A 14,969-nucleotide genomic window follows, 5' to 3' on the forward strand; every position below is an offset into this window, starting at 1 on the left:
TGCAGTCCCGATCGCAGTTAGTGAATTTCCACAAAGTAGGACTCAATATTAATAATAACATATTTTTGTAGTTACGTTTATTATTTTCTAAATAGGTTTTACATAACCGCTTGAGACGGTGTAACAAAGTAGTCGAAAGTGGTCGAGGACGGGGTTGCGTAATCCAAGATGTTGCCCCACCAGCATCCAGTAAAAGTCTTACATATGATATAAAAATTATGAGACAAAATGTTGTTATAAGAACTCGTAATTACGAGATAAACGTCAAAATTACGAGATTAGAAAGTTAAATTATGTCATAAAAAAATCAGAATCATGAGATAGGAAAGTTTAAATTATGAGAAACAGTCATAATTTTGGGACAAAAAGTGGAAATGATGAGATACAAACTGCTTGTGTCTCCGCCTCCATCATTTTGACTTTTTATCTCATCATTTGGATTTATTTCATCATTTTGGCCTTTCATACAGAATTATATGTTTGGATTCCAGTGCTTGTTAAACACATATTAAAATCACATTTTAGCGAGGATAAACCCTTTTTGTGGCCAAATGTCATGCTAAAATGTCCCTAATCCATATAATCTGATCAGTACGCTATCATGTGGGATAATACTGTGCGCTAACACACTACAGTGTTGTATTCATTTAAACATATATATGCTTTACAAGCAATATGTTTCATATATTAGGAAATGCTCAGTTGTGATTGTGATTGTTTATGTTCAGTTGCCAACATCATTCATCCCGTGTGCCTAAATAAAATCCTACCTTTAATAATACACAATAAAAGAATTCAAAGTATCTGCTCAGACATAACAGGGAGGCCAACGCCGTGTGACGTTGCATATTATATTACATGAGAGTCGCAATCCCGCTGCCATTAAGCAGTAAATGCATCACAAAAGGGGTGATTACACCTGCTGGTCTTCAGTCAGCGGAGCATAATAAAGCGCTTTTAAACACATTAGGGTGACATTTTGAAAAAGAGGATTGTTTATATGTTCCTCCCCCATTCTCTCGACTGGCACTTGCAGGCAGATGGAGCTTAAAGCGAGACCTCATGAGGGATCCAACATAAGAGTCCGTCTACTAAGCAGCAGCCTGGCTGACAGCATGAAATCTCTCCTGTAGCTCAGCCGATCCTGCAAAAAAAGATCACGTGAGCAGGCGTTATTTTCAATTGTTCAGGCTGCATTATTTTTAAAGCAGCGTTTCATAGTTAACTTATTTTTTGGAACACAACACAGGTGGTCCTAACAAACACCGGGGTGACAAATTGGCCACGTTGCTCTCTGAGGGCCGTATGAACTGTATAGACTGCTCATTATCTATTTTTTACAGAACAAACTGAAGATATCTAACATATTTGCATAATTGTTACATAGTACAGTAAAAAAAAACATATGCTTGTAGGATGGTGCGGCATCAAAAAACACAAAAGTGAAGAAAATTGGCAATTGCTGTGCGTTTTTGCTTGCTAAAACCAGCTTTTGTGAAAAGATACATTTCACTTTCACTTTGAAATTTAGCCATTTAGCAACAACTAGGCCACAACATCAACAAAACATATATTATATTATAACATATAATATATATTATATGTATATTAATTTATATTAATTAATTAATTATAATTATACTATAACATATAATATAGCTTATATTTATTTATATAATAAATTTTTTTATTTTTATTTTTATTTTTATTTTTATTTTTATTTTTATTTTTATTTTTATTTTTATTTTTATTTTTATTTTTATTTTTATTTTTATTTTTATTTTTATTTTTATTTTTATTTTTATTTTTATTTTTATTTTTATTTTTATTTTTATTTTTATTTTTATTTTTATTTTTATTTTTATTTTTATTTTTATTTTTATACATTTCCCTTCAATGCGTGATCTTCTGCACGCTACACTGCTCCATGCTTTTCCACTTCATCCTTGCTGCGGAATGTTTTAGCCCCCCCCTCCCCGGCTTAAAATGGAACTAAGCAAGATTTCTGGCCATGCTCTGACCCTCCTCTTTCAATCGTATGTATCAAATGGGCCCAAGCACACCACGCTTGACCTTTCGTGGGCATGCCTGGAGGCTACAGTCTTCTCTGTGGCGCACATACTAGCACTTAACGCACCCTTTCCTAGTCCCTGCCCCTTAAAGGGGCGGCACGCCACAACAGCGCAGAGCATCTATGGCTACTTCGGCAACCCTTGAGTTTGAGACCCGTGAACTAACCGGATCCCAACCCGTAAGAACACGCTGTCAATCATATGCTGAGCTGTTCACCCACCTCATATCATTTTGCTAATCCCATGTGTGGGCTTGTATTTCTAGCATCAAGCTGAGTTGTATGACTTGCTAGGTCATGTTTACTTTCCATCCCACCTTCCCGACTTTGACTTTTTCCTGATAATCTAAGATGGTTGGTTTTTCTGGGTATTTGACCTTTGGAATACACCATGTTACCCTTTTGTCTGGCATTTTCACAAAAACTATCGATCTGAGTCAGTCTGCCTCTGCGTTGTCAGTGAGTATTTTGGGTCCAAGTCGGCATACGAGGCAGGTCGTTGCTATTATTTGGATTTTATTTTGTTTTGACCTCTCCACCTGTCACAAATGTTCAATTATTCAATGCAAGAATCCTTCGTTTTTAGATGAAGTCTTTACATTGTTTAGCTTTGACAGTTAGCTGAAAAGACAGATTGGACTATCTGGCTCATATGTGATGTCATATCTTGTATTTCTTCCTCATTTGCCTGTTATGATGGTCGAACAAACACTGCATAATGCTAATTAGCATGTCTGCTCTATAACAATGAGATCATCACAATTAGATCCAAACCCTACAACCAAGAAGTGAAAGCGATGTCATTTAAGGTCAAACAACGTTGGCCTTTGAGGCAGCAAACGAGAGGAAGAGGAATCTTGGGAATCTGCATTCAGCTTGCCGGCAGATGGAGTGTTGATCATCCATATGGATGAGGCAAGCGAGTGACCTTGACGCTCTGGGTCGTGTGACCTTGGACTCGGGTCCGGTCTGATCTGTCGTCTTATATTGGAGCTGGGGAGATTGGGGGTGTTTTGTGACTTGCAGGTTTTTATTAAAAGAGCGCAGGAATGTTGGTCTGCTCCTCTGCTCGTGTGGAATAGAAGTTCATAAACGGTGGATGGACGGGACGGGACTTAAAGGGCAACTGCGCTTTTTGGGGAATTTTTCCCATCATTCACAATCCTTATGTGAAACGTGAACACATATTTCCTTCCCTTTTCTGTGCATTTTAATGCAACAAAATGAGTTAATAAGAGCTAGCTAACAATACACATCATTGGGACACTATTTTGACACCTAAGCCTTAACGTACTTACGTAGTGTACAGTTTGCCAGGCTGTAGAAATGGATTCCTCTCAGGTGATGAAATTGGATGTGATCTTTAAAACCCAGGTCCAGGATAGACGTAGGCCTCAGAATGCTGGAAAGAGCGACCTTTGCATACAGAGGAAGGAAGAATGAGGCATGAAGAAAAAAAAAACATCTGAAAAGGTCGAGGTGTGTGTAAAATATGAATGAAGACAAAACGCAATGATTTGAAAAATCTTGTTTACAATCGCCTCGTGTCTGTGGAGGTTTCTCAAACTTGCTATGGCTTCTGCAGTATTATAGAACAACAACAACAACAATGATAATGATAATATATCATTTTATTATTAATAATAATATTATTAATAATAATAATATTATTGTTATTAATTGATATTTTTATTATTATACATTATTATGATTATATTAAAGATTCAGGATTATTATTATTATTGTTATTCATTGATTAATAATGATGATAATGATATAATAATAAGTATGATCATTATAATGATAATGGTAATATATAATATTATTGTTATTATTAATATTATTAATAATATATATTTTTATTATTATTATTATTATTATTATTATTATTATTATTATTATTATTATTATTATTATTATTATTATTATTATTATTATTATTATTATTATTATTATTATTATTATTATAAAGATTCAGTATTGAAATGAAAGCAAGGGGATAAAGGAAGCCCAAACTTTTAATCTGTGGTGTACACTCAAGACAGAATTAATGCTCATATTTTCATAACTGCATTCAAGACTGGCATGATGACCAGAGAGCTACGTACGTTCCAATCATAAACTGTATAAGGTTCCTAAAATATTGTGACCGATCAATAACACTGAATATGTTATTATTTAGGCCTATAAATATATTTTTTAAATTGTGCAATAAATATTTTACAATAAAAATAATTTACAAAATAATATTTACAAAAATGAATCATATTTTTTATGACCTCTTACGGCCCACACTTTGGGAATCACTGCACTAGACCATCAATGACCGTTTCAACATTAAACGCCACCGCAGGGATATTATTGGCTATTTGAGTGAAGGGGGCGTGCCCAAACATACAAGTGGTGTAATATTAATCATCTATGAGGAACAGATTGTTATGCTGTTTTCTCTCAGGGCCTCATTAAAAAGTTTTCCTCCTTGCCTGCAGCATACTCCAAGTGTGAACGCGTGTTGAGTCGCATTGTCGACACGCTGGCTTCAAGCTCTTTCCATCTTTAAAGACAAGGCGCTTCCTGTTTTGGATGTACAGTCAAAGGTAATGCGGTACATTCCAGACACGGTGGGAGGGTCGTACCAAGTCACTCCTTAAATACCACCAGTTTGTATACCACCATTTTGACCGACTTTGCGGTGCAGCTAAAGTTGCTACAAGTGCCCGCCCCCAAATGCACACTTTTTGAGGCTGACTCTGACAAAAACAGGAAGTCCCTTACACGGCAGACATGATTGCTTCAGATGCTGCAGCAGCATATTGATATCGTGCTTTATCACTGATACGGGCTGATACCGATCAGTTATTATTATTATTATTATTATTATCATTATTATTGTCTGCACTGTGAACATTGGACTTGCAATGTCTAAGTGCTGATCTAAGTTGAATGTGTTTGTTTCCACATTCAACTTGCATTCACTCTCACACTTCCAGCAAGTTAATATGCTGATTGCCTCGGGAGGATGATGAACCCACTTGACTCCCGATTCAATTGGTTTGCAAGCTCGTCATGTGACCGAATCACAACATCTCTGCAGTTGCCTAGCGCCAGTCAAGCAGGAGTCAACCATGCAGGGAGAATGGAAGTAAGCAGGGCTGGCGTCGCTCACGTCGCCGTAATGATATTCTCCCGCTAAATGATTCACGTTTGGTGATGTTTACGAACGAACGCCAGGAATACGAGCGTCTGCTGGACGCTTTTTCATGGTGTGAGAAAAGATGAGTTGGGAACATGTGGGGTTAACTTGTCCCGATTCCGTGCATTCAGGGTGACAGATGCAAATGAAGGAAACTTTGGAATAGTCTTTGTTCTCCGGGCCATGCTGTTGGCTTCTTGACGAGGTGGGGGGAGAATCACAGGCAATTCCAGGCCAAGTCAATCAGTGCTGGAGCAGAGGGAGCGCCGGACTGTTGTTGATCATCTCCCTGGAGAACATGCTTCATCATGCCTTTGGATCATTAACTTGGAGGCTGGATGCAGCTCGGGCTCATGCCTCATCCCTCCGTCCTCGTGTGGATGTGGAAAATGTCTCATTAAAGGCCCCCCTCTCTCTCCTGGTGTCTGCTTCATCTCTCAACTGCAAAATATCTTTAATATTACATTTTAAACAATATTTATTAAACATATTATTCTTCTTAATATTACAATTATATAATTAATAATATAATATAAATAATATATATATAAATTATGAATAATATAAATAAATTATTATATAAATTAATTATATTAAATAAATTATATATACGTATATATATAAATAATTAATAATAACCACCATTAAAAACAATTTTAAGCACCAAATCTACTGTATCTGTGGCGGTCCAAATGTATTTGTGACGGGCCACAGATAAAAGTGTATGGGAAAGACTGCATTAAAACTTTTAAAAGGTATGGCAGATATTAATATTGGCATCACATACAATATACAAAATAATAATAGTGAAGGGAGAACTGTATATGTGTATTATATAAATAATATAAAATATCTGAAATACTTCTATGATCACACATGTTCCGTTGTTATCAAAGGCAGTTAGCTAGTTTTATTTTCTTGCTAACAGTCACTTAGCTGAAAATAGATTTTATTTTTAGCCAATACTGTAACTTCATTGTCTCGGTACTGGATTATAAAAGGTTATTTTCGTACAAACATGGCATCTGTGCGAGGGATTTTCATGGCAAGATGTGTCACCCTTATTGATTAAAATATTTTATAAACACCTGCTAAATCACACGTTTGGTAGTTCATTCATCCTTTGAGTCGATGCGCAATTTCAAAAACATTTTCCTCTATTCAACATCACTAAGGACCGGCATCCTTATTTTTGCCTCAGGAAAGACATGAAGGCAGAGCTTTGGTCACTAGTGTGCAGTCGGAAATGTCAAATGACAGCATGACCTCCCCCCATCTGCCACACGGAGAGCCACTGGAGAATAAAGCACTGCATATCAATTACATATTGTGTCACCACACCAGTTAAAGGTTAGGCATCCTCAAAAGTCATACTTATAACATCATTTAGAGTCAATAGGCCGAAATTACACCCTCTGGGAGAAGCACATAACCCTTGGGCCACATCTGTTAATGGGTGAATGAATCAGAGATCAGGCTGAATCAGGCTTTATTAGTAGTACATATTCAACATTTACTTATTTATTTATTGTTTTTCCACAACGTTGTTCCAAATGTATCAATATAAGTGGAGTTCAGCATAGGAACCTATTTTACTCTGCACAAGCCTGCCATCTGCTGGTGTATGCCGGCAGTTACTGATTGCAGCCTTCGATTGAGATTCGAGTACAGAAAAATAAACGGATGTCATGTTTTGGGTTTAAACTTTAGAGATTAATTGTCATAAAACATTCGGATATCGGTTAACACGAGTGCTAATATCTCTACCGTTCAAGAGATGTTCTGCTGTGGTCATGGCAAACAATGTTTTTGTTTTTGTTGTTTTACCTTGTAATGAAGCTAGGCGGTCGCTAGAGGGAGACCGTCTACCGTGAGAGCACCGGAAGTGGCTCCTGACTGCCGGATACAGGAAGCTTAAGCTGGCAGTAGAAACTTTAGTAATGGATGAGCGGGACGGCAACAGTGTGGATTTGAGCAACGGCCTCGAAGATGTCTCCATTTCATTTTTTTCACATTCAGCCAAACAGACCTTTCCCCAGTTCAAGGTATTATTCATATATGTTGTAGTTTAGCGGTTTGACGTGTAATGCAAGAGTTAAACTGAAGCTTGTTTGATTGTTTTGATTAGTAACACTCATTTTGGTACGTTCATTTGTGTGTAACTCGTCGTAATTACAATGGTTGGGTGTATCTAAATGTGTCAAAGGAAGTTGTTTAAGCTCATCAATGAAGTATTGATTTTCTTACAATAATACAATTGAAAGATTGTCAAAACTGACATATGCAAGTGTGCAGGAAAACACCTTAAACTTAAATTCCAGTTAGCATATTGTATATATACTGCCTATGTTTCCAAACATTCAGGGTGTGTTCACTTGACTCCAGTCCGTTTGCCGTGCTAGTTTGGTTCTTTAAGTGTGAACGCTATCCAGGACCAAACAGGAGGACTTACCGCATTGCAAGACCCTAACCCAACTCATTTTTCAGTACTCTCCAATCAACGTTGAAGGACCAGGATGCGATATCGACCCGAGTGAGGTTACACTTCCTGGATGCTCCTGTCTTTTCCACTCGTGCATCACCCGGAGTTGTTCCTGCCTGCAGACTCACGGACAAGCCTACTCCAGCGATGGCACGCTGCTGAGCTTGAACGTCCCGGACGCCAACCACAGTGTGCCAGTGTTTGAGTGCAACGCCCTTTGTTCCTGCGGTGACACTTGCACAAACCGCGTGGTGCAGAGAGGGCTGAGACTGACTTTGCAGGTCTGCAGCGCCGGCAGGAGGGGGTGGGGAGTGCGCACTCTTCAGCGGATCCCACACGGGACGTTCGTGTGCGAGTACGCAGGGGAAGTCGTCGGTTTCGAGGAGGCCAGACGTAGGCAACTTGCACAGAGACATGAGGAAAATAATTACATCATCGCCGTACGGGAGCATGCGGGCACAGGCTCCGTCACGGAGACGTTTGTGGACCCGACCAGTGTGGGAAACGTCGGTCGCTTTCTGAACCACTCCTGCGCGCCCAACCTGTTCATGGTGCCGGTGCGAGTGCACTCTGTGGTACCCAGACTTGCGCTGTTTGCTGGCCGGGACATCGATGCCCAAGAGGAACTGTCGTTTGACTACTCAGGAGGCGACAGGAACCAATCAGATGGACAGATGAATGTCGCACAAACTGATGCCGCCGTTCAGGCCAGTAGGACAGTCCAGAGGAAAGTGTGCCACTGCGGTGCCAGCAACTGTAAAAGGTTCCTTCCTTTGGATGAATCGATTTTAAACACGCATTAAATATTCCCTGTCAAACGGATGAAACGTCATGTTTTGAGCCACTTTGAACATGACACCCCACGACTCTAGTGAGGATAGTCGACAACATGACTTTCTTTCATTACTTCCTGTTTAGTTGCATCACACCAAGGGAGAAGCAAAACTCCTTGACATTCCCGTCTGTATCCTCTTTTGCAGCATTTCGTGTTCTGTGCTGTCTGTCATGCTGTCCTCACACTTGGGTTACGCTTGACACTTTACGTGCCGCACGGGAATGGGACCTGTGAAATCAGACAACTTTTGTAGTGCATCATGTCCCCGCTGTTAGCCCATATTTTCCCAGACGACAGGGGGCGGTGTAGGGTGTTTACGCCATGGGTACCCATCTCCAACCCCTCTTTCCGAATTGGTGGGGCATTCGTGCCTCGTCTTGGATAACCACTTCACCTTAACGCCTTTTTGTGCCTCCACATATCGGTCTTCAACTTTTTTTTACTGCCTACTCGTCTCAAAGCAGAGTAATAAATTCCATATGACTCCATACGCTCATTTCTGTCATCAGTATTCTCAGCTCCTCATCAGAGGGACCTCAAGAGAGGGGCGACCAATTAAAACGGGCCTAGGGGTATTTTCATTTAGAAACCAGTTTTATTCCCCAGTCAAAGGAGGAGGAGTGCGGGTGTCCCACTTTAGTGTGTTTCTGAAATCAGGCTCTCCTCTCAATGTGGCCCAATTCCCGTCTAGACCTGCTTTCGTATTATTAATATACTAACATCTGGGTTAATTAGAATAGAGACTGCCTTGAATCCAGAAATGGGACCATTGCCTCAGCCATGCCGGGGCTGTGAGAGATGAGAATGTTTGGGCGGAAAAAAATAATAAATTAAGAAATAATTGTAAAATGCTGCACATAGAAATGGCCTTCTGGAACCAACTATTTTAAGAAAGATCATAACCTACAGTAAACCTTTCTAACCTTGTTTTGTTTACGATTCTGTCATCCGCACTGCCCTTTCATATCTGCTATGAGGGAAAAAAAACATTTCCAATGCGTGACTCATATTATTTTTGTGCCTCTGGTATCCCCATGGTAACGGAGTGTGTGTACAGGTGGTGATTGGTCAGGGCTGGTTGTGTCTGACGTGGACAAAGGCTGTTCTCAACTACACATTGTTCCCAAGAGCCAGGGCTCCCAGCAAATAGCTCTTTTCCGGGGCGTCACCAAGCAACCGGGCGTTAATCTCATGAGGTGAAGAGCACACGATGGTAAGGATGCGTGCACCATGCATGCTATGAAAGCAACCTGGCGGAATTGCAAAGCGCAAGCGCAGCACGGAGGTTAAATGCCACCGTTTGTGTTCAAAATAACTTGAAAAGTTCTGAATGAATGTAGATGATATTTTCAGGAATTGCCAGAAATGTGACATTGAGGAACTCATTCAATTTTGGGGGTGAACTGTATTACCTACTGGATCCAGGAATTGTTTAACATTCCGAGATAGCAGCATTTTTGGCATTTGTGTCGGAGCACTTGTTTGTGACATTTAGCTTACCCCAATTGTGCTATCATGCTAGGTGTTAGCATGCTAATGTTAGCATACAGACGTATATAAACACCACTGTCATACTAGGTGTTAGCATGCTACCATTAGCATGTTAGCATTGTTAGCACGCTAATATGAGCATAGTAGCATTTTTTGCAATTCTAATAAATATGAACTTAAGCACTTACCGCTGCTGTGGTAGGTGTTAGAATGCTAACATTAACATGCTGACATAATTATTCTAACATTTTTGTTTATTTTTTATAATTTTCATAATTCGCATGGTAACCCTGCTAATTATGTTAGCATGATAATGTATATTAGCATGCTAACAATTTTTTTTGCATTTTCAGAGGCAAGCACTTGAAGTCATTCAAGCCCTATAATATCCCAAATAATATTTATGATGGGGCAAACCATGGCGCTTGGCGGAGGTCTGCGCTCTCCTAGTACTTTTTGACTTTTGACTTGGCAATGTCCCGCCAGATGTGCCTTTGACACAAAATGAATCAACTGTGCTTGAGTGGAATGTGCCTGTGTCACAGTGATGGAGGACGTGACAGACGAGTGCAGAGATTGCATCTGGCAGCGAATGTGTGAAAAGTGACGAGCAGATGTCCCTTGACTTGAAGCCTGGATGTGATTCAAAAAGCAAAATGGACGGCTATCAGCAGGACCTCATCTGGCAACGGTAGTTGAAAGTCAAATGTATTTATTTCATTGTCTCTGTGTCATACAGTACATCATACATCACGTACATGTATTTTACTGTACAATTTAGATTCAGGTAAAAAATTACGATGTACACCCTGGTCCGAGTACTAGATATTCGCAGGATTGATGATGGAGATAAACTATCCACGTCTACATTTACTGAACGTCTAATCAACAGTGGGAACCCAGCTGTGAACCTTTAATTAGCATTGGAACTGTTCTGACAGTCGAGTCTAATGTGTGGCTTAGCATCAGTGTTTGAGGAAGGGGGCATGCTCAGTGACTGTCAGAGTTGAATCTGGTCTGGGACACCAGCAGGAAGTTCCAGGGCTCGAGATCCCCACCCATGATCAGACCCATCGATGCAGTACATTCCTTTACTTGACGGTAAATACCCAGACTTTATTACAATCATCATAATGACTGATTAAAACCGTAATATATAAAGCAAAAACTGACTTCAAAGCATCATGGTTGTGAACATCTGAGGACGCCTTTCTCAGTTTGCAGGATCAAGCCTTGCGTTCCGAACCACACATCCATCCACCCCGTTGGTGCCATGAAGCGGTAAAGTGAAAAGTGAAAGTGAGCCCTCCCGTGTGACGGCCCCTGACGGATTATGAGCAGTGAAAGCAGCTTATAGAACATGCTCCGCAGGTGGGTGACCATCGCTTTGTCTGATGCTGAGATGGAGAACAGGTACCCCCCGCCCCCCCTCGGATTCTTCTTCCTACAAATCCAACAGCTGGTGCATCGTTCACCATGACGTGTGTGGTCGATGGTGTGACATCATGATTATGCCGTAACCATGGGGATGAAGATCATGAAGTGGTCTGTGCTAAGGAATATGCAAGCTTCTTTTTACATAATCTATATATGCAGCACTAAATCGAAGTAGTTTCCCCACAACCACCTGGTCTAATTAGAATAACCCAGGTCTAATCAGTCTGTTTCCGATGGGAATATGTACACCATTATTCCAGCATAATTATCTTTTATTTTTAGTGAGGACACTGGCTATGTTAAACCAGGGTGCTGCCATGGTGTACTGCAGGCAAGACGGGGGTGTGACCGGTCTCTTGTTGGATTATCAGCATACACATTGTATCAATAATCATAATTCAGCAACTTCACTTACAAAACTAGCTGTTGCCCCATGTTGGCCATGTGTTGTTTTTTTTCTTTACATTGGAAATTAAATGTACGGCATTTTGGGCTGAGTACGTATTGGCAACATTTAGCCTCCGCAGTACATGCTAGGTGTTAGCATGCTAACATTAACATAGTAGCAGTTTTTGCTATTGTCATGGGTATACATTCTGTATATAAACACACCATCATGCTAGGTGTCAGCATGCTAACATTAACATGTTAGCATTGATAGCACGCTAACATTAGCATAGTAGCAGTTTTTGCTATTGTCATGGGTATACATTCTGTATATAAACACACCATCATGCTAGATGTCAGCATGCTAACATTAATAAGTTAGCCTCCGTGGTACATGCTAGGCGTTAGCATGCTAACATTACATGTTAGCATTAATAGCACACTAGCATTAGCTAGGTGTTAGCATGCTAACATTAACATGTTGGCATTGATAGCATGCTAGCATTAGCATAGTAGCAGTTTTTGCTATTGTCATGGGTATACATTCTGTACATAAACACACCATCATGCTAGGTGTTAGCACGCTCACATTAACATGTTAGCATTGATAGCACGCTAACATTAGCATAGTAGCAGTTTTTGCTATTGTCATGGGTCTACATTCTGTATATAAACACACCATCATGCTAGATGTCAGCATGCTAACATTAATAAGTTAGCCTCTGTGGTACATGCTAGGCGTTAGCATGCTAACATTAACATAGTAGCAGTTTTTGCTATTGTCATGGGTATACATTCTGTATATAAACACACCATCATGCTCGGTGTTAGCATGCTAACATTAACATGTTAGCATTAATAGCACACTAGCATTAGGTAGGTGTTAGCATGCTAACATTAACATGTTGGCATTGATAGCATGCTAGCATTAGCATAGTAGCAGTTTTTGCTATTGTCATAGGTATACATTCTGTACATAAACACACCATCATGCTAGGTGTTAGCACGCTCACATTAACATGTTAGCATTGATAGCATGCTAACATTAGCATAGTAGCAGTTTTTGCTATTGTCATGGGTCTACATTCTGTATATAAACACACCATCATGCTAGATGTCAGCATGCTAACATTAATAAGTTAGCCTCCGTGGTACATGCTAGGCGTTAGCATGCTAACATTAACATAGTAGCAGTTTTTGCTATTGTCATGGGTATACATTCTGTATATAAACACACCATCATGCTAGGTGTTAGCATGCTAACATTAACATGTTAGCATTAATAGCACACTAGCATTAGCTAGGTGTTAGCATGCTAACATTAACATGTTGGCATTGATAGCATGCTAGCATTAGCATAGTAGCAGTTTTTGCTATTGTCATGGGTATACATTCTGTACATAAACACACCATCATGCTAGGTGTTAGCGTGCTAACATTAACATGTTAGCATTGATAGCACGCTAGCATTATGATAGTAGCAGTTTTTGCTATTTTCATGGGTAAACATTGCTACATCATGCTAGGTGTTAGCATTGATCACACGCACGCTAGCATTAGCATAGTAGCATATTTTGGCATTTTCATAGGTAGACAATCTTATGGTCGACAAGCCGGAATTCCCATAGCAATCGTGAGTGCCAGGCAAATATTTATTGCCTTGTGTTGGTCAGTTCCATCGTTGAGCAACAAGAATAAGGGCACGCTACAGGCTGAGAAATGTGTTGCAAACTCTTGTCCCTGTGTAAGTCCTGCGATCAGGTGGAATTAAAGTTAAACCTCTTAAGTTGTGACTCTGCGACCCTGCAGGGCCACGCTATTATTTGCAGTTGCTGCACGCTAATAGGCTGAGAAACAGAGACAAGGTATGAGACTTGTGTTTGTGTGACCTTCTGATACACTTTACAGTGCAGATCAGTGCTAGGAAAGTTCACATTCCAATCAGCTTGTTCTGCCCTCTAATAGGGTACCTCTCAAACGGCACTGACCCTGAGAAAGCCTCTACTCGATGATCCTCATCGCCAATCAGAGCAGAGTTTACATCGTAAAAAGTAAAGCACTTGGAGATGGCTGAACCGAGCAACACTATGCTATTTTAGCTCATGATGACAGATAAGCCATTAATATGGTTGTTTTCTCCCAGCGGCATTATGACTTTAGTGGGCTACTGTCCCAGATCTCAAATTGCAGTAAAGGCCACCACACTGTGGAGTAAAGATCTTGTGTACAAGATTCCATCTGTATTTCAATCTTAATCACCAAAACAGCCAAAAAGGAAAAAAATACCACATAACATCTCAGATGGGTTAGTTTGCAAACACGGTCAAAACAAAGAACCATCAGAGACGCAGACAAGACCGCCACCAGCCAGCGTGCCCAAACATGGCTGCCTAGGGAAGGCCTGATAATATTCACGGTGATGAATTTCACAATCTGGGCACCCACACTCATGGTTGCTGTTTTTTTTCATGCCTGTATTTCTGTTGTGCTTGCAGATGCTGCAGCGTTCAAAACATCGACTTCATATTATTCCCACGTAAATCACAAACACTTGGAGGAGGTCAGTGTGAAAGATAGAATCATAGACGTATGTGTCCATGTAAGACTAATAACTAAATCCCCCGAAGACTAGCGGTTTGACGTCCACTTTATAACCCATTTCCCCTCTCTGTGTTGAGAGATAGCCTGCCTTGTACACTGTATCCATGACAACTGACTACTCGGTGATCCGTAGTCAACATCACTCGGTGTCAAATGCAGCATAAGCCGGTCACGCTCCATTTTTGACACTTTTGAGGGTTTGTGGGGAAACTGCAGAACTATGAATGAATTGATTTTGAATGCATCATGTGATTTCAGCGTCCACGAGACGTAGTGATTGAAAGGAATGGAAGACAGAAGAAAATACAGTCGTCAAAATATAGACTTGCTAACCCCTGCGCCGCCTCGAAAAATAGATTTTTATCTGTTTTCATAGAAACGTTAGCGAAAGGTCTGTCTGCGCTATTGAAGTTGTACAATGTACATCTGTACTGTATATGGAGGAGTGTGCTCCAGTTACAGCAGTGGGTGC

The 14,969-nt window shown here is 40.2% G+C and overlaps 2 protein-coding genes across 2 annotated transcripts in view; both read left to right on the forward strand.

The window, feature by feature from the left end:
* Positions 1–1,135: 1,135 nt before the first annotated feature.
* itpr1b (inositol 1,4,5-trisphosphate receptor, type 1b) overlaps positions 1,136–14,969 on the forward strand; it is a 72,978-nt gene continuing 59,144 nt past the window's right edge. Inside the window, exon 1 of the mRNA XM_078794424.1 lies at positions 1,136–1,161. The gene's annotated coding sequence lies outside the window, so the exon portion shown is untranslated. The remainder of the gene's footprint in view (positions 1,162–14,969) is intronic.
* setmar (SET domain and mariner transposase fusion gene) lies at positions 7,116–9,428 on the forward strand. The gene is made up of 2 exons (XM_058056303.2): positions 7,116–7,309; positions 7,752–9,428. The coding sequence occupies exons 1-2, from the start codon at positions 7,205–7,207 to the stop codon at positions 8,547–8,549; spliced, it is 903 nt and encodes a 300-aa protein (XP_057912286.2). The 5' UTR covers positions 7,116–7,204; the 3' UTR covers positions 8,550–9,428.

Source organism: Doryrhamphus excisus, linkage group LG11 (assembly GCF_037039965.1).
Source record: "Doryrhamphus excisus strain RoL-2023G ecotype Guam linkage group LG11, RoL_Dexc_Guam_v1.1, whole genome shotgun sequence".
Lineage (NCBI taxonomy): Eukaryota > Metazoa > Chordata > Actinopteri > Syngnathiformes > Syngnathidae > Doryrhamphus > Doryrhamphus excisus.

Bases quoted from the DNA above. Each gene is read 5' to 3' on its own strand.
- setmar (XM_058056303.2), top strand. From the start codon at position 7,205: ATGGATGAGCGGGACGGCAACAGTGTGGATTTGAGCAACGGCCTCGAA. The intron at 7,310-7,751 runs GTATTATTCATA...CTCATTTTTCAG, and splicing joins AGACCTTTCCCCAGTTCAAG to TACTCTCCAATCAACGTTGA.